The sequence below is a fragment of the Thalassophryne amazonica genome, chromosome 2 (assembly GCF_902500255.1).
Source record: "Thalassophryne amazonica chromosome 2, fThaAma1.1, whole genome shotgun sequence".
In the NCBI taxonomy this organism is placed as follows: Eukaryota; Metazoa; Chordata; class Actinopteri; order Batrachoidiformes; family Batrachoididae; genus Thalassophryne; species Thalassophryne amazonica.
Window position 1 is genome coordinate 96911736 of NC_047104.1, and position 18749 is coordinate 96930484.

At 40.9% G+C, this 18749-nt stretch overlaps 1 protein-coding gene across 4 annotated transcripts in view; it reads right to left on the reverse strand.

Moving 5' to 3' along the window:
• The window catches only part of LOC117527782 (zinc finger protein 821), a 74563-nt gene that overhangs the window by 15517 nt on the left and 40297 nt on the right, over nt 1-18749 (reverse strand). For 3 of the 4 annotated variants that reach the window (XM_034190297.1, XM_034190294.1, XM_034190279.1), the window contains exons 2-3: nt 2243-2374; nt 1991-2109 (exon numbers count right to left, since the gene is read on the reverse strand). In XM_034190297.1, coding sequence (XP_034046188.1) covers nt 1991-2109; nt 2243-2374 — 251 coding nt within the window. The remainder of the gene's footprint in view (nt 1-1990; nt 2110-2242; nt 2375-18749) is intronic. The other variant, XM_034190287.1, reaches the window with a different exon arrangement.

Genomic DNA, 18749 nt, shown 5'->3' on the forward strand with positions numbered 1-18749 from the left:
TGCGAGGGCTGTAGCCATTGGAAATGGTGGACAAGCATGGAAAAATCCATTTCCTGGATCATCAAGTTATATTTTTTTTTCTTCAAAGGACATCCACATTAACAATAGCAACATCGCAGCCTGCCATTCATTACCAAGAAAAGACAGTAAGTCTGAACCAGTCATTATACGGTTTGCGAACAGGAAGTTTAAGAACGATTTGCTTCGACAAACAAAAAAGTTACGAGGGACGAATGTGTGTGTGTGAATGAACATTTGACAAAGAAAAATGCTGAGATAGCAAGACAAGCAAGAGCCCTGCGAAAGCAGAAAAAAATACAAGCGATCTGGAGAGAAATTGTAAAGTATGGATTAAATTAATTGGAAAGCTGGAGGAAGCGAAAGTTATGTTGATAAGAGAGCTTTCGGACTTGGATAATTTTAAGTGATTGTTGAAAGTCTTAAACAATTTGTCACCTGTTGCTTGTTTTGAGTGATTTTTTTTCTTCATCTTTTGTTATGGGACAAATTTTGAAGAATTCTATTATCATGTTTAGGTTTATATCATAAAGTTAGACTTTATTTAACTGCATTTCTTGGACTGTGGATTATTTTTTTCATGCTGTCAACTGATCATTTACAATTTACTCCTGCACAGGAAATCAATTTAAAAGTTTTTGATGATGCCAAACATAGATTTCATAACACTGAAAACAATATTAATCCGGATTGTTTTTTTTTTCTTGAAAATAAAAATTGTTTTTGTAATTATTTCACTAAGGAACAATTTAAGCATTATTCCTTCACAAATGAGACATTCTCTATTATACATTTTAATAGCAGAAGTCTTTCTCTGAATTTCTCTAAAATTCAGGACTGTTTAAAAATTGCTAATAAATATTTTTCAGTTACTGCAGTGACCCAGACATGGTTAAAAGATGAACATTTGACTATGTCCAGATTGAGGGTTATGATTTTTTTTTTTTTTTTTGCAAGAAATAGGGAAAATAAATGGGGCGGAGGTGTTGCACTGTATGTCAGATCTACCCATCACTGTGACATTGTTCAAAATATGTCATTTTCCTTGGATAACATTATGGAATGTGTTACTGTGGCAATTATATGTGAAAAATCAAAAAATGTCATAAGTTGTATTTATAGAGTTCCCGTATCAAATATAAACATGTTTGTGGAGACACTGACTGAAATGCACAATTCAATTAAAAACAATAAGTTTTTATTTGTTTGTGGAGACTTTAACATCGATTTCCTAAATCGTCCGAGTCAAATACAAAGAGCGGAGTTTTTAGATTCTGTGTTTTGTATGGGATTGTATCCTGTGATAACACATCCAACCAGGATTACGACAAACACATCATCACTCATTGACAATATATTAACGAATGCTACTGTTGGGAATTTAACGGGTGGGTTACTTATTAGTGACATTAGTGATCACTTGCCAGTCTTCGCTGCTTACAATTCCTTAGTTGACAAAATTGATCATACAATGATCAATCATATGAATCATTTATCTCCATTGCTTCCAATTTATATGATAAACATTGTCCGTTGATGTTAAAAGTTGATAATAAGCGAAACACTAATAAACCTTGGATCAGAAAGGGACAGCTAAATGCATGTAAAAACTAAATTTGTATTAATTTTTTTGTACAAACAATTTTTTAAACTCAGAACAATTGAAGCTCAGAGCTCATTAGCATTGCGTTGTAAGAGAAAAACAAGGTATTTAATATTATGCAATCTTGCAAAAGGGAGAATTACAGTGATTTATTGGAAAAAAATAAAACAAACATTAAAGGTACTTGGAAGCTCTTAAATGAAAATCATCAAAAAAAACAAACAAACTTGTCAAAGATTATCCAACATATTTTTGCACAAATACCGATTCAATTGTTAAGGAAAAGAAAGCTATAGTTGATTATTTTAACGATTATTTTGTTAATGTGGGGAAAAATTTCGAGTTTGACATGGACATTCATACTCTCACCTCTTTGACCCCAACTCCCTGTAGGCAGCACTGTGTCCTGTTGGTGCTCATGTGGTCATCAGTGGAGGTGTTAGAGGAAGAATCTTCACCGTGGTTGTCAGGGTCACTATCACTGTCTTCTATGGAGGCAAACACAGCCCTATCAATACAGACACAGCAGAGCAGAGCAGGGCTTATTCTCACCAACACCCCTTAGTCCAAGATTGTCCTACAAAGTTCAGACCCTCCCTGTCCCATCCCTCCACTCTGTACCTGAGATACTATCCTGTCCTTGGACATCCTGGGAATTGTTGCTGCAACATTCACCGTCCTCTATGAATTCGTCCCTGCCATCCATGTTAATAGTGTGCTGAAGTCCTGTGATGCCTGAAGTGTGGAACGGCCCTGAAGGCACAAAGACAGTAGCAATTAGGAAGACATGCAAGCTTAGACTAGTCTTACTGGACAAAAGGCAAGTGAGAGGCAGAGGGTTCTCCCCAGGCCCCAATTACTGACATATTCTATGTAAGGAAGCAAACACACACAAAAACACTAAACTGAAATAATACAGCAGAATCTGTTGGTGCAGTATCACAGTTTAATTTTTGGAAAGCCCCTGGTTGGTTGTAGATTTAACAGTGTAGGTAAGTCCCTTCGGCTGCTCCCTTGTTTGCACTCAGGGTCGCCACAGCAAATCCAAGGTGGATCTGCATGTTCAACTGGCACAGGTTTTACGCCGGATGCCCTTCCTGACGCAACTCCACATTACATGGAGAAATGTGGCAGGGGTGGGATTTGAACCCGGAACCTTCTGCATTGAAACCAAGCGCATTAACCACTTGGCTACCACCCCTTGGTTGTAGATTTAACGATAAATAAGAAATTAGTAGTGACAAGATAAATATAACTGAAGGCCTATTTTCTACACCAGTCACAAAACTTTGGTATTTTAACAGTTTAGAGAAACAAATTGCAAATCACGATACAATGCCTCACACAGCGTGTGCCATACTGGCAGGTACAAACCTTGACATTTGCACAAATTTGATCCCAGCACTGGCACGCAATTCATGGTGCCAATGCATGTCATTAGATGATACACTTGAAAAGCCACCTTGACACTTCAATTTATTTTCCTTTATATAGCGCCAAATCACAACAGAGTTGCCTCAAGGCACTTCACACAGGTAAGGTCTAACCTTACCAACCCCCAAAGCAACAGTGATAAGGAAAAACTCCCTCTGAGGAAGAAACCTCAAGCAGACCAGATTCAAAGGGGTGACCCTCTGCTTGGGCCATTCTACAAACATAAATTACAGAACAATTCACAGACAAATATACAAGAATTGTTGTTGGTGCACAGAACAGGAGGGTCACCAACACAAATACAACTCCCATCTCTGGATGGAGCTGCACCTTAAACAGAGAAAAAAAAAACAGAATCAGGCATCAGAAAGACAAAAAATACTGTATAATTTGCCAGCATTAAACAACAAGAAAAACAGAAGAAATGCTAAGGTGATTGCCGGCCACTAGCCCTAAGCTTCACTAAAAGACCCAGAATTTGGGTAAAGTTAAGGCTGCGGCCCGCTCCAATTACTAATAAATGAATTAAAAGAGTAAAAAGCATAAAACAAAACTGTACCAGTATGCTAGCCATATGAAAGGGAAAAGAAGTGCGTTTTAACTCTGGACTTGAAAGTCTCCACAGAATGTGATTATTTTATTGATGCAGGAAGACCATTCCACAGAACAGGAGCACGATAAGAGAAAGCTCTGTGACCCGCAGACTTCTTATTCACACTCGGGACACAAAGTAGTCCTGCACCCTGAGAACGAAATGCCCGGGCTGGTACGTAAGGTTTAATTAGGTCAGCTAGGTAGGGAGGTGCCACTCCATGAATAATTTTATAGGTTAGTAGCAGAACCTTAAAATCTGATCTCACTGGGACAGGAAGCCAGTGAAGGGATGCCAAAATGGGTGTAATGTGGTCGAACTTTCTGCTTCGTGTCAAAAGTCTGGCTGCAGTATTTTGAACTAATTGGACACCCCTAATGCTGGATTGCGGTAAACCAGAAAATAGAACATTGCAGTAGTCCAATCTAGAAGAGATGAATGCATGGATCAGGGTCTCAGCATCAGCCATAGACAGGATGGGATGAATCTTCGCTATATTTCGCAGGTGGAAGAAAGCAGTCCTAGTAATATTTCTAATATGGGGGCCAAAGGACAACGAAGGATCAAAAATTACCCCAAGGTTCCTCACTTTGTCAGTGTGATTTATGACACATGAGCCTAGGCTGAGTGTTAACTGGTCAAATTGATGCCGATGTCTCACTGGACCAAGAACCATCATTTCAGTCTTATCAGATTTTAAAAGTAGGAAGTTTCTAGACATCCAACTTCTCACTGCTACAAGGCAATCTTCTAAGGATTTTATGTGAACGAGATTACCAGCAGGTATCGGCATATATAACTGAGTATCATCTGCATAGCAGGGAAAGGTAATCCCAAAATGCCGCAATATGTGCCGAAGGGAGAAAAGCAGGGGGCCCAAGACAGACCCCTGTGGAACCCCAAATTTCATGTCACTAAGGTTAGAGGTAGCGTTACTGTACAACGACTGGTCAAGTATGACGTCAACCATGCAAGGGCACTCCCAGTAATCCCAAAATGATTTTCCAGCCTATCAAGCAGAATATGATGATCCACTGTATCAAATGCAGCACTGAGATCTAACAGCAACAGAACCGTAGTGGTGTCCGAATCCATTGTAAGCAGAAGATCATTCACCACTTTAGTGAGAGCCGTCTCTGTGGAATGATATTTTCTAAAAGCAGACTGCAGTGGCTCAAAGAGATTATTCTCAGTAAGATAGTCTATGAGCTGTCGTGACACCACTTTTTCCAGAATTTTAGAGCAAAATGATAGATTTGATATCGGCCGATAGTTTTTCAATACACTAGGCTCAAGATTAGGTTTCTTAAGTAATGGTTTAATCACTGCAGATTTGAAACATTTAGGAACAGATCCAGAAGTTAAGATTAATAATTTCCAGCACAGTCGGCCCAAGAGTGGGCCACGGGTCCTTAAACAGTTTTGTTGGTATAGGATCAAATAAACAGGTTGTGTTTTTTGTTGACGTTACGAGTTTCGTCAGCATGCCTAGAGAGGTACTATCAAATTCTGTAAATCTAGGAAATACCTCAGTAGTGGCACCCACCTCAATAGCATGGTGTAGTGGCTGGATTAAGGCATGCTGGGATATGTTTAACCTGATGTCTTCTATTTTCTTCCCAAAGTAATCCAGGAAATCTTGTGCTGTAAAAGGAGAGTGAGCTACAGGTGGTTGTCCATGAATAAGTGTTGCCACCTTGTCAAACAAGAACTCTGAGTCATGCTTGTTTTTGCTGATCAAATCAGAGTAGTAGGTCCGCTTTGTAGCCAATAATGCATGCTTATAGTCTAAGATAGCATCACGCCACGCAAGGTGGAATACTTCTAATTTTGAATGACGCCATTTCCATTCTAGCCCTCTTGCTTTATGCTTGAGGTCACGCAGGTAATCACTGAACCAAGGTGACTGTGATTTGGGGGAGCGCGGTTTCAACACAGGTGGTGCAATCATGTCGAGTGTAGTTTTGAGCACTGAGTTTAAACTATCCACAAGTCTGTCTACTGACTGGGTATTTGTCAAAAGTGAGGCTAAGACATCAGGCCGTCTACCCAGAAAAGTTGATTACGGACCCGCTGCAGGGTCTGTAATCAATGTAGAGAAATGATCATTTTCCTGACAAACACCCCCCAAAACAACGGCCACTCTGAAGGGCCGATAACTGAATCGTTAAGCACAAAGCTTATTGATGTCGGTGGATCGAATAATTTCTTAACGATACCCGAAAGGAACCAGTTCTCGATACCCATCCCTATGTATGTATGTTAATTTGTATGTATATATATATATATATATATATATATATATATATATAAATGACATTGTATGATTTTTAAATACTTCATCTCCATTTTATTGCATGAAATAAGTATTTGATCATCTACCAACCAGCAGGAATTCTGGTTCCCACAGACCTGTTACTTTGTCTTTAAGAAGCCCTCCTAATTGCACCTGTTTGAACTCATTACCTGTATAAAAGACACCTGTGCACACACACTCAAACCTGTCCACCATGGCCAAGACCAAAGAGCTGTATAAGGACACCACTAATGTCACAAAGATTACATTTGTAACATACTACGCCATCATGGTTTAAAATCCTGCAGAGCACGCAAGGTCCCCCTGCTCAAACACCACATGTCCAGGCCTTTTTGAAGTTCACTAGTGACCATCTGGATGATCCAGAGGAGGCATGGGAGGTGGTCACGTGGTCAGATGAGATCAAAATAGAGCTTTTTGGTAACAACTCCACTCGCTGTGTTTGGAGGAAGATGAAGGATGAGTACAACCCCAAGAACACCATCCCAACCGTGAAACATGGGGGTGCAAGCATAATTTTTGAGGGTGCTTTTCCACAAAGGGGACAGGACAACTGCACCGTATTGAAGAGAGGATGGATGGGGTCATGTATTGCGAGATTTTGGCAAGCAACCTCCTTTCCTCAGTAAGAACATTGAAGATGGGTTGTTGCTGGGTCTTCCAGCATGACAATGACCCAAAACACACAACCAGGGCAACTAAGGAGTGGCTTCATAAGAAGCATTTCAAGGTCCTGGAGTGGCCTAGCTTGTCTCCAGATCTGAACTCCATAGAAAGTCTTTGGAGGGCGCTGAAACTCGGAACCTGAAAGATCTGGAGAAGATCTGTATGGAGGAGTGGACTAAAATCCCTGCTGCAGTGTGTGCAAACTTGGTCAAGAATTACAGGAAACATCTGACCTCTGTAATTGCAAACAAAGGCTTCTGTATTAAGGTCTGTTTTTTTAATTGTATCAAAAACTTATTTCATGCAGATTAACCTAAAGAATTCTACAGAATCAGTCTACGCCGGTTAGCACTGACACGGCTAATGAGGCTACAGCTAATAAAATGATGATTAGCGTGACTCATGCTAACGAAAATATGGCAAAAATACAAGGAGTTGACGGTGCAACGATGGAGGAAGAATCACCTCTTTCTGTGAGAATACTTTGAAGCAAATTACGTGTGTACCGTGAAGATTTAAAGAACAAAATTAAAGCAGAGATTGAGATGATGCATCAGGTGATACGGAGAGACATTTCTTCGCTATGCAAAGAAGCTAAAGCGGACATTAATATGCTCCGAAATTAACTCTTAGAAAATGGAAATAAATGGACTGCATTTATACGAGGTCTATTAGAAAAGTATCCAACCTTTTTATTTTTTTCAAAAACCATATGGATTTGAATCACGTGTGATTGCGTCAGACAAGCTTGAACCCTCGTGCGCATGCGTGAGTTTTTCCACGCCTGTCGGTTGCGTCATTCGCCTGTGAGCAGGCTTTGAGTGAGGAGTGGTCCAGCCCCCTCGGCGGATTTTCATTGTCAGGAAATGGCGGTATGATTTGAGCTTTTTTTCCCATCAGAATTTTTTCAGAAACTGTTAGAGACTGGCAGCTGGAAACCATTAGAAAAATGTATCTGGTTTTCGGTGAAAATTTTACGGGCTTCACAGAGAATAAGGACTGTTACTACAGCTTTAAGGATGGCTTTAAGGACGCTCGGCGCGCCACGCTCCATGCCGCCATCGAGAGCCACAAACCACTGGATCATTTCTAAACGGATGGCTCTGTGGATCCGAGACCGTTGTGTGCACTTTCTCTGGTTATCACAAGAGCTGGACATCAGCCATTTTCTGGCAGATTTCATTTTTAACAAGAGATTTTGTCATGGAAAGCTGAGCAGAGGCTTCGCGCGTCACGATGGATTCGCTACTGAGCGAGACAAAACCACCTCCATTTTGGTCTCACAGGACGGCTTTGAGATGGTGTTCAGACAGCTGTCGGTGGTTTTTCCATCGAGTGATTATCCGAGAAATTGTGGATGTGCCTGGACATGCCAGAACATGTCCTGTGAGGCTTCATCACAGCGTTGCTTTGCGCCATGCGGCACCGAATTCCTCCGCATGTCTGTCTCAATGTGGCGAAAAAGTGCTGATGTCCACGTCTTTTCACAATTCCTGTGCTAGTCAGACGACGTCCCGGATAAAACACAGCGTCCAGTTTGGAAATGAACGGCACATTCCACTGTTACAGGAGTTTTTGTCATGGAGAGAGGAGCGGAGGCTTCGCGCGGTGCCGCATGGCGCACAGCAACGCCGTGATGAAGCCTCATGGGACATGTTCTGGCATGTCCAGGCACATCCACAATTTCTCGGATAATCACTTGATGGAAAAACCACTGACAGCTGTCTGAACGCGCAAAGCCTCCACTTGGCTTTCCATGACAAAAACTCTTGTTAAAAGTGAAATCTGCCGGAAAATGGTTGATGTCCAGCTCTTGTCATAACCAGAGAAAGTGCACACGACGGTCTCGGATCCACAGAGCCATCCGTTTAGAAATGATCCGGTGGTTTGTGGCTCTTGATGGCGGCACGGAGTGCGGCGTGCCGCGCGTCCTTAAAGCTGTAGTAACAGTCCTTATTCTCTGTGAAGCCCGTAAAATTTTCACCGAAAGCCAGATAAATTTTTCTAATGGTTTCCAGCTGCCAGTCTCTAACAGTTTCTGAAAAAATTCTAATGGAAAAAAGCCCAAATCATTCCGCCATTTCCTGACAATGAAAACCCGCCGAGGGGGTGGACCACTCCTCACTCAAAGCCTGCTCACAGGCGAATGACGCAACCGACAGGCGTGGAAAAACTCACGCATGCGCACGAGGGTTCAAGCTTGTCTGACGCAATCACACGTGATTCAAATCCATATAGTTTTTGAAAAAATAAAAAGGTCGGTTTCTTTTCTAATAGATCTCGTATAGTGCATATCCATCTGCATCAGACACTCAAAGCGCTTTACAATTATGCCTCACATTCACCCCAATGTCAGGGTGCTGCCATACAAGGCGCTCACTACACACCAGGGGAAATAGGGGATTAAAGGCCTTGCCCAAGGGCACTTAGTGATTTTCCAGTCAGGCGGGGATTTGAACCCATGATCTTCTGGACTCAAGCCCAACACCTTAACCACTAGACCATCACCTCCCCTAAAAACTGCACAGAACTCACATGGAAACAGCAGACACTCAGAAAGAAATGGAGTGGTCACTTGTTTCAGAAGAACCAAGGCCAAAAAAAAGTCCGGGGCCAGAAAATATCTGCGGCCGTTTATTATTCTCTTGTGCAGAACAAGTAGGCCCGGTCTTTTCTGATATATTTCAAAGGTCAGTCAATGAACAGAGGGTTCCTAATGTTTGGAAACAAAGCACAATAATTCCTGTGGCCAAAACCAAATCCCCCAAGGTCTTCAATGATTTTAGACCTGTGGCTCTTACTTCACTAGTTATGAAGTCTTTTGAAAAATTGATTAAGAATGAACTTCTTTCGCAGGTAGAACATTTACTCGATCCTCTTCTGTTTGCTTATAGGGCTGGTCGAGGCGTGGAGGATGCTACTGCCACCCTCTTAAATTTGGTCCTGAAGCATTTAGAAAGTCCTAAGGCACATGCACGTCGTCTTTTTTTTTTTTTAGACTTTTCTTCTGCTTTTAACACTATCCAACCACATATTTCAATAAACAAGCTTGTTAAGGATTTTAACCCGCGTCTTAACCTGCAATTGTAAAGGATAGAACTGGGTATTAACCCCTGTTGCCTGACGTGTGCCGGATGCTACGGCGTCAAAACGCCGCTTTATTCGGCGGATTTAGCGGCGTTTTATCCGCATATTTGTGGATAGTACGGCGGCCAAAACGCCGGCGAAATGCTCCGCCCCTTTCCACCGCAAAAACAGCCGGAACTACCGTGAACTTCGGTCTACGTACTGCCAGCCGACAAAACCGTCTATGTGTAAACCAGGCTTTACTCTCCCTAGATGCAGATAAAGCCTTTGACAGAGTTGAAAGGGATTACCTCTTTTCAGCCTTGTCAAAGTTCAGATTCAGCCCTAAATTTATAATCGCTGGTCAAATTATTATACGCCAAACTTCAAGCCTCAGTACAAACCAATAATGTCTATTCATGTTATTTCCCCCTCAGCTGCTTAACTAGACAAGCTGTCCACTTTCCCTACTGCTGTTTGCAATGGTCATCGAGCCCCTAGTGCTTATGTTACAAGCTACAAAGGAATATACCGGAATAAAAAGAGGAAAAACAAACACAAAGTTTCACTTTATGCAGATGATCTGTTACTGTATATCTCAAACCCTGCCCAGTCGGTCCCAGTGACAATGGAGATTTTGAAGGACTCTGGAGTAATCTCAGTTTACAAATGAAATCTATCAAAAAGTATACTGTTTCCAATCAACTCTAAAGCTCTTCTGAGTATAAGTACATTGAACATTTTTCCTTTCTCAATCTCAACTCAATTTAAATATTTGGGGATAAATATTACTCAAGAATATAATAGCCTCTTCAAACACAACTTTTCAAAGTTGTATGAGAAAAACAAAAACAAAAATAATATGAACACATGGATGAATTTGACAATTTCATTTGCAGGCCAAATAAACACCATAATATTTTACCAAAATTCCTTTTCTTATTTCAATGCATTCCCATATATAACAAAAACATTCTTTGATAAGTTGGATTCCCTCATGTCACATTTTCTATGGAACAGAAAACCCCCAATAATAATAATAATAATAATAAAAAAATCTTACAAAGACCAACTTGTCAAGGTGGAATGGGATTACCATGTTTTAGATGTTATTATTGGTCATGTAATATCCACTTAATGTCCTTCTGGGCTTCTAATCACAAGACTGAATGGCGTAAAATGGAAAATGAGTGCTGTTATCCCTCCTCCATAAAAGCATTACTTTATTCTTCTATTCCAAAATGTAATTTTGAGAATCCAGTGGTCTCTCACTCTGTCAAAATTTGGATCCAGATAAGGAAATATTTTGGATGGAAGGGCATGTCAGCACTCACTCCTTTAATAAACAATCACTCATTTCCTCCATCAATTTCAAATAATGCATTCTATGAGTGGAGTTAAAGGGATTAAATGTATTAAAGACTTATTTATTGAAACGTTTTTCTCTACATTTCAACAATTACAAAACAAATTCAAGTTGGAGAGCAAGGACTTCTTTAAACTCCTTCAAATGTGTAGCTGTGTTCACAGCCAATTCCTATCCTTCCCCAACTAATAAAGGACATTATGGGACACCTACAATTAGAGAAAATAAAATATTTGTTGAAGGATAAAAATGAAATATTTTACTTTACATGGCAACCGTTTATCGATTACTTTAACACATCTATATAACTTTTTTCTTTTGGAAAGGAAATGATTGAAGTGTAATGTCCTCTGTTTGTTCTGTGTTTCATCTTTGTTTGCATGTATTATTCACCTTATTCAGCCCCGGCCACTTTTACAACAGAGGCATTTCCGTTTTGTCTTAGGACTTCCGGTGAGCAGTGTTTTCAATATAGAACAATGGAAGATATTACATGGGTAGAAACAAAACCCTTTTGAAAAGCTCAAAGGGATCGACTCTGGCTCACCCACTGGTCATAACAGAGTGGGAAGATGACATGAAAAAGTGGCCCTCGATTATTTTTTAACTACTTTGTGTTTTTACTTGGCACGGACGGTTTGGCTATGAGGAACTACGAGCTCCGTGCTGCATAGCGGTGCAGAGCTCATATAAAAGCACAACCAAGTTAAAATACTACCCGACAAATAGTACCACTGTAATGGCAAGATTACGTAATGTTAATATACGTATGGTGTTATTTTATGCGTGCTTGGTTGTATCAAATGCCAGAAAATTTAAAATAAGATAGCAACTAATGCTACAAAGATAGCTTACCCGTTTATGTCACTAGCATCTGCCGTGGCTTCTTCAACGGAGCGTTATAGTCCAACCATTTCTCTGAGTAAAGATCCAGTGGTGTGGGATTTTTTTCTCCATAAAATAAAAAGAACAGACATAGATAGGGACGTTTGGGTGGATTTTTCAACACCGGAGATCCTCGTCTTTCAATGGAGGAGGAACAAGTTAAATGCTTGTCCACAGCACTCAGATCTCTCATCATTCTGCAAGCGATAGTTTTCTCTTCTTTAATGCTGCTCATGTTGGGACACTTCAAGCGTACTGTGTTCCCATGTTGTTAATCATCGGACGCAGCGGCAAACCGGAAGTTGTTTGACAAAATGAAGCCGCCCACCCTGACTTCCTGAATAAGGTGAATAAATAATTGAGAAAAAAAAAGTTATTTCAGGCAATAAAATGCAAATGAATTATTTATAAACCATACAATGTGATTTTCTGATTTTTTTTTTCAATTTTATCTCTCACAGCTGAAGTGTACCTACAATTAAAAAATTACATACCGCTCCATTCTTGTAAGTGGGAAAACTTGCAAAATAGACAGTGAATCAAAGACTTATTTGCCTCACTGTGTGTACACACACACACACATATATATATATATACACACACACATACATATATGCACACACATATATACATATATAGACATATTGCAGCGTTCTGGGATTACCTTTCACTGCCATAGGTATTAAAGGCACTGCGCTGCGGTGGTTTGAATCATATTTGTCTAATAGATTACAATTTGTTCATGTAAATGGGGAATCTTCTTCACAGACTAAAGTTAATTATGGAGTTCCACAAGGTTCTGTGCTAGGACCAATTTTATTCACTTTATACATGCTTCCCTTAGGCATTATTATTAGACGGTATTGCTTAAATTTTCATTGTTACGCAGATGATACCCAGCTTTATCTATCCATGAAGCCAGAGGACACACACCAATTAGCTAAACTGCAGGATTGTCTTACAGACATAAAGACATGGATGACCTCTAATTTCCTGCTTTTAAACTCAGATAAAACTGAAGTTATTGTACTTGGCCCCACAAATCTTAGAAACATGGTGTCTAACCAGATCCTTACTGTGGATGGCATTACCCTGACCTCTAGTAATACTGTGAGAAATCTTGGAGTCATTTTTGATCAGGATATGTCATTCAAAGCGCATATTAAACAAATATGTAGGACTGCTTTTTTGCATTTACGCAATATCTCTAAAATCAGAAAGGTCTTGTCTCAGAGTGATGCTGAAAAACTAATTTATGCATTTATTTCCTCTAGGCTGGACTATTGTAATTCATTATTATCAGGTTGTCCTAAAAGTTCCCTAAAAAGCCTTCAGTTAATTCAAAATGCTGCAGCTAGAGTACTGACGGGGACTAGAAGGAGAGAGCATATCTCACCCATATTGGCCTCTCTTCATTGGCTTCCTGTTAATTCTAGAATAGAATTTAAAATTCTTCTTCTTACTTATAAGGTTTTGAATAATCAGGTCCCATCTTATCTTAGGGACCTCGTAGTACCATATCACCCCAATAGAGCGCTTCGCTCTCAGACTGCAGGCTTACTTGTAGTTCCTAGGGTTTGTAAGAGTAGAATGGGAGGCAGAGCCTTCAGCTTTCAGGCTCCTCTCCTGTGGAACCAGCTCCCAATTCAGATCAGGGAGACAGACACCCTCTCTACTTTTAAGATTAGGCTTAAAACTTTCCTTTTTGCTAAAGCTTATAGTTAGGGCTGGATCAGGTGACCCTGAACCATCCCTTAGTTATGCTGCTATAGACGTAGACTGCTGGGGGGTTCCCATGATGCACTGTTTCTTTCTCTTTTTGCTCTGTATGCACCACTCTGCATTTAATCATTAGTGATCGATCTCTGCTCCCCTCCACAGCATGTCTTTTTCCTGGTTCTCTCCCTCAGCCCCAACCAGTCCCAGCAGAAGACTGCCCCTCCCTGAGCCTGGTTCTGCTGGAGGTTTCTTCCTGTTAAAAGGGAGTTTTTCCTTCCCACTGTAGCCAAGTGCTTGCTCACAGGGGGTCGTTTTGACCGTTGGGGTTTTACATAATTATTGTATGGCCTTGCCTTACAATATAAAGCGCCTTGGGGCAACTGTTTGTTGTGATTTGGCGCTATATAAAAAAATTGATTGATTGATTGATACTCAGTTCTAACTGCTGGTAACCTCATCCACATAAAAACCTTAGAGGATTGCCCTGCATCAGTGAAAAGCTGGATGTCTAGCAACTTCCTACTTATAAACTCTGATAAGACTGAAATGATGGTGCTTGGTCCAGTGAGACATCAGCATCAATTTGACCAGCTAACGCTTAGCGTAGGCTCGTGTGTCATACATCACACTGACAAAGTGAGGAACTGTGGGGTAATTTTTGATCCTACATTGTCCTTTGACCTCCACATTAGAGATATGAGGACTGCTTTCTTCCACCTGCGAAATATAGCGACGACTCATCCCATCCTGTCTACGGCTGATGCCGAGACCCTGATTCATGCGTTTGTTTCTTCTAGATTGGACTACTGCAATGTTCTCTTTTCTGGTTTACTGCAGTCCAGCATTAGGGCTCTTCAATTGGTTCAAAATGCTGCTGCCAGACTTTTGACATGAAGCAGAAGGTTTGACCACATTACACCCATTTTGGCATCTCTTCACTTGCTTCCTGTCCCCGTGAGATCAGATTGTAAGGTTCTGCTACTAGCCTATAAAATTGTTCACGGACTGGCACCTCCCTACTTAAGTTAGACATTACTTGTGTGAAGGGCCTTGAGGCAACTCTGTTGTGATTTGGTGCTATATAAATGAAAATAAATTGAAAAATTGAAATTCCCTCCCTCATAGTGCCAAAAGTTTCAAGCGAGAGAACAGGAATCCAATTTGTGTGTGCAGAAATCAACTTTAAGAAGGCGGGGGCGTGTGGGTCACATATTCCTCCTCGCTTTGGACACTTTTTTCTTCACTTGGGGAGCAGTTTCCTTGAGTGCATGCACATGCAGAGATAATTTGCTGCTCACAGTTAATATCTACGCGTGTGTATATAATATACGCGTGTGTAAATAATATAATATGCCCGAATGCATGTTTTATCATGCAAGTGCTCTTGGCACTAATCTGATGCCATAGATGTTGCACCCAAATCTCATACAGACAGTAAAACCTTGCTGTTTATTCTGACATCACATAGCTAAATAGTTGGTGACATTCTTATGTAAACAAATGTGTACGTGCGCGCACACACACACACACACACACACACACACACACACACACACACACACACACACACACACACACACACACACACACACACACACACACACACACACAATACTACCTCAAACATGTTTAAGACAATGTCTGTATATCATAGGATACACCGATATAGTAATTATCATGGCAGGCCTAGATTTCTATTGTCTCAAATTCTATGAGAAGCTTATTTATGACAGCATAATTTCCTCATAAGCCCTGATCCCATTAACATCTCTCTCTTTAGGTGCCCTGACACGAGCATGCTTTTGATTCACGCAACAACACGACCTATATCGTGCTGGAGAGTAAACTCGTCTTTAACTGGTGCAGACAGGATGCCAGAGGTGCGCCGGTGCATGCTATTGCGCACTGAGAATTTTGAAAAGTTCAAAAAAATCTTTCACGCACAAATGTCGTGCTATGTGGTGCGATTTCATCTCCAACACGACGTGCAGCTCGTCTAGTGTAACAGAGAAGTGAACAGAGTGAGTGGTGACATCAGCGGATCACATCTGAGCGCAGCTCGTCTGAAGGATTATAACAAGAAGTTAAATCTGTTATAACTATACTTTAACAGCTGCACAGAAGAAGGAAAGAACACAACTGTTTTATCAACCCATGATAATGTAAACAAGACAAATAATTACCTTTTTAGACAGCTCAAAATGCTTTCTGCAGCTTGTAAGGCATGTGTGTGCGCGTGAATGGCTCCGGCTGCAGCCTCCTCTGTGATTCAGTAAGTGATTAGAGCCATTTTCAATGGCAAATTTGCAGAAAAAAAAAAGATTAATCCACCACGAAATAATTATTTTATATATGCAGCGTCCAGCGCAGAGCGTGTGGCAGCTGGTAGAACAAAGAACGGCATCCAGCTGTGAACACAGCTGGTGGGATCGTCACGACACAGTTCGTGCTATGCCTGTTATACTTCCATCACAGCGTTGTTATACTGTGGTGTCATCTTGCGCTGTTTTTTGATTTGACAATTTATTCATCAATCTTCGTCAAAACTTTTTAAAGATATCAATCGTTACCCAGCTTTCTGCTGATTAAAGTCGCTAACTGGGACTCCTGTTGCAGGCAAGAAATGAGAATTGTCCATTTCACACTAGACAGTTTTTATTCATTCCTCATTAACGGATCTTTTTCATGGGGCCACCCACAACAGCTCTCTGGTGTGGACTGGATCATTAATATCTCCCGCTTCGCGGGTTCATAAATTGAAATTATGGTCCCTCGTGTAAAGGAAAATATAAAATAAAATATCCTCCAAGTGTTGTTGTGAGACTTGACTGATTACACATAGTTGCTCCAAATGCTGCCACTATTACCAGCTCGCTGGGAAGCTGAAGTTACAGTCCTTCGTGTAAATGAAAAACAATAATAATATCCTTTGTGCGTTGTTTTTAATGGGACTTCACTGAATAAGCACTTTTCCTCCAAATGCTGTTTTCTGTAGCTGCCACGCGTCTCTCCTCCAGGCTGCAGGCCCGACTGACGACAAGCTCCCTCTGTCTGCTCTTCCAGCTTGGTTCCCAATGTCCAGGGGTTCGCTTGCTTCAGGCTGTCTGCTGGAGCATGTTTGAAGGTCGGTTGGGGTAGAAAATCACCAACATAGAAGAACTTGGTATTGGAGATTTTCTTATGTCTCTTAATTGGTATATTTAAAGAAGTCTGAAGTTGCAGGAAATGGCATCCATTTGTACTTGAAACAGTCAACATGCTAGAGCCTCCTCCTCTGTAGGACCTGCTCCCCTGGCAGCGCGCAACTCGAGTGATAATTACCAACAGCAGCGGTATACTAAAAATTTCTGGGGAGAACCCTGATGACTAAAAAGTTGACTGAAGCCTGAAGTTACTTGTTGAACTTATAACGTATACGGTGCATTTGACAAGACAGAGCTGAAAACTGCTCGTGTCACAACGGCCACTGGCTCCACTCCGGTCATTGTTTTTTGTTTTTTTTAAACCATATGCTTGCTCTTAGTTTGGCTGGTGATATAAAGTCAATTGGAAAACTGCTCGTACTGAACGCAGTGCTTTTGAGACAAATACAGTGAACAAGGCTGACATATTATTTTCCTGTTTGCCATCACTGGATGTTTGCATGAATCACCAAGTTCACACAGATCATTAAAAAAAATAAACAGCCTTACAGACCACTTACACACATATAGCTGAACACACAAAGTAGCCTATATTAATATAAAAATGCTAAGAGCTTTAGGTAGTAATAATAAATAAATGGAAAAAAAACCCAGTTTGATCATAAAATTAAAAAAAAAAAATCTAAAGAAGTTGTGTTGACTATGACAACTCTTGTTTATGCATACTTAGCAGTTCATAATTTCCTACTACACTGAATCTCAGTTCTGAGGCTGTTTTGTTATTCATTCATACACTTAAGAATATTCATGTTCTGAGTTTATAAAAAACCTGTTCTATAAATTGTTCCTTTACTACTGTGATCAAAAATATTGATTTGAATCTCAATTTTCGAGGCTGTTCTGTGAATAGTTTTCAAACAATTATAGCAACTTGTGATCAATCCATATCAATTTCAGACTTAAAATAATGTACCGATTTAAGCCCCATCCATTTCCGGTTAAACCATGCCCACTTCTGGTTTAGGCCCCGCCCACTCCGAGTACAGATACGGACAGATAATTTAGATGGTTGAATAGATACAGATAGTGGTGTACTTGCTCATCCCTATTTGAAACAGCCTGAACAGCATGAGGACTGCAGCTTTCCGTTGTTTAGCCAATCAATGGACAGCTTTAATGGACATACGAGGTCTGTCCAAAAAGTAACGGACCTTTTTATTTTTTTCAAAAACTATATGGATTTGAATCACGTGTGATTGCATCAGCCAAGCTTGAACCTTCGTGCGCATGCGTGAGTTTTTTCACGCCTGTCGGTTGCGTCATTCGCCTGTGGGCAGGCTTTGAATGAGCACTGGTCCACCCCCCTCGTCGGATTTTTGTCAGGGAAATGGCTGAGAGACTGCCGCTTTGCTCTATGAAATGTTTTTCAGAAACTGTTAGAGACAGCCAGTTGGAAACCATTCGAAAGATTCAGATGGATTTCGGTGAAGATTCTGTCGGTGTCACACAGTTTAAGGAGTGTTAAAACCTTTTTAAAGACGGCCCACAGTGGCAGAGGGTGCGCAGTGCACCGAGCGGCCATCGACAGGCTGGAATGACCAGATCATTTCTAAACTGAACGCTGTGTTGATCCAGGACATCGTATGACTACCACAGAAATGGCAAGAGAGCTGGACATAGCACTTTTGTGGCACATTCCATTGTTACAGGAGATTTTGTAATGAAAGACGTGTGGAGGATTTCGCATGTGGGCACGGAGCCGCTCACTGCGCGCAAAAAAAGCAGCCTCTCAGCCATTTCCCTGACAATAAAAATCCGACAAGGGGGGTGGACCAGTGCTCACTCAAAGCCTGCCCACAGGCGAATGACGCAACCGACAGGCGTGAAAAAACTCACGCATGCGCACGAAGGTTCAAGCTTGGCTGATGCAATCACACGTG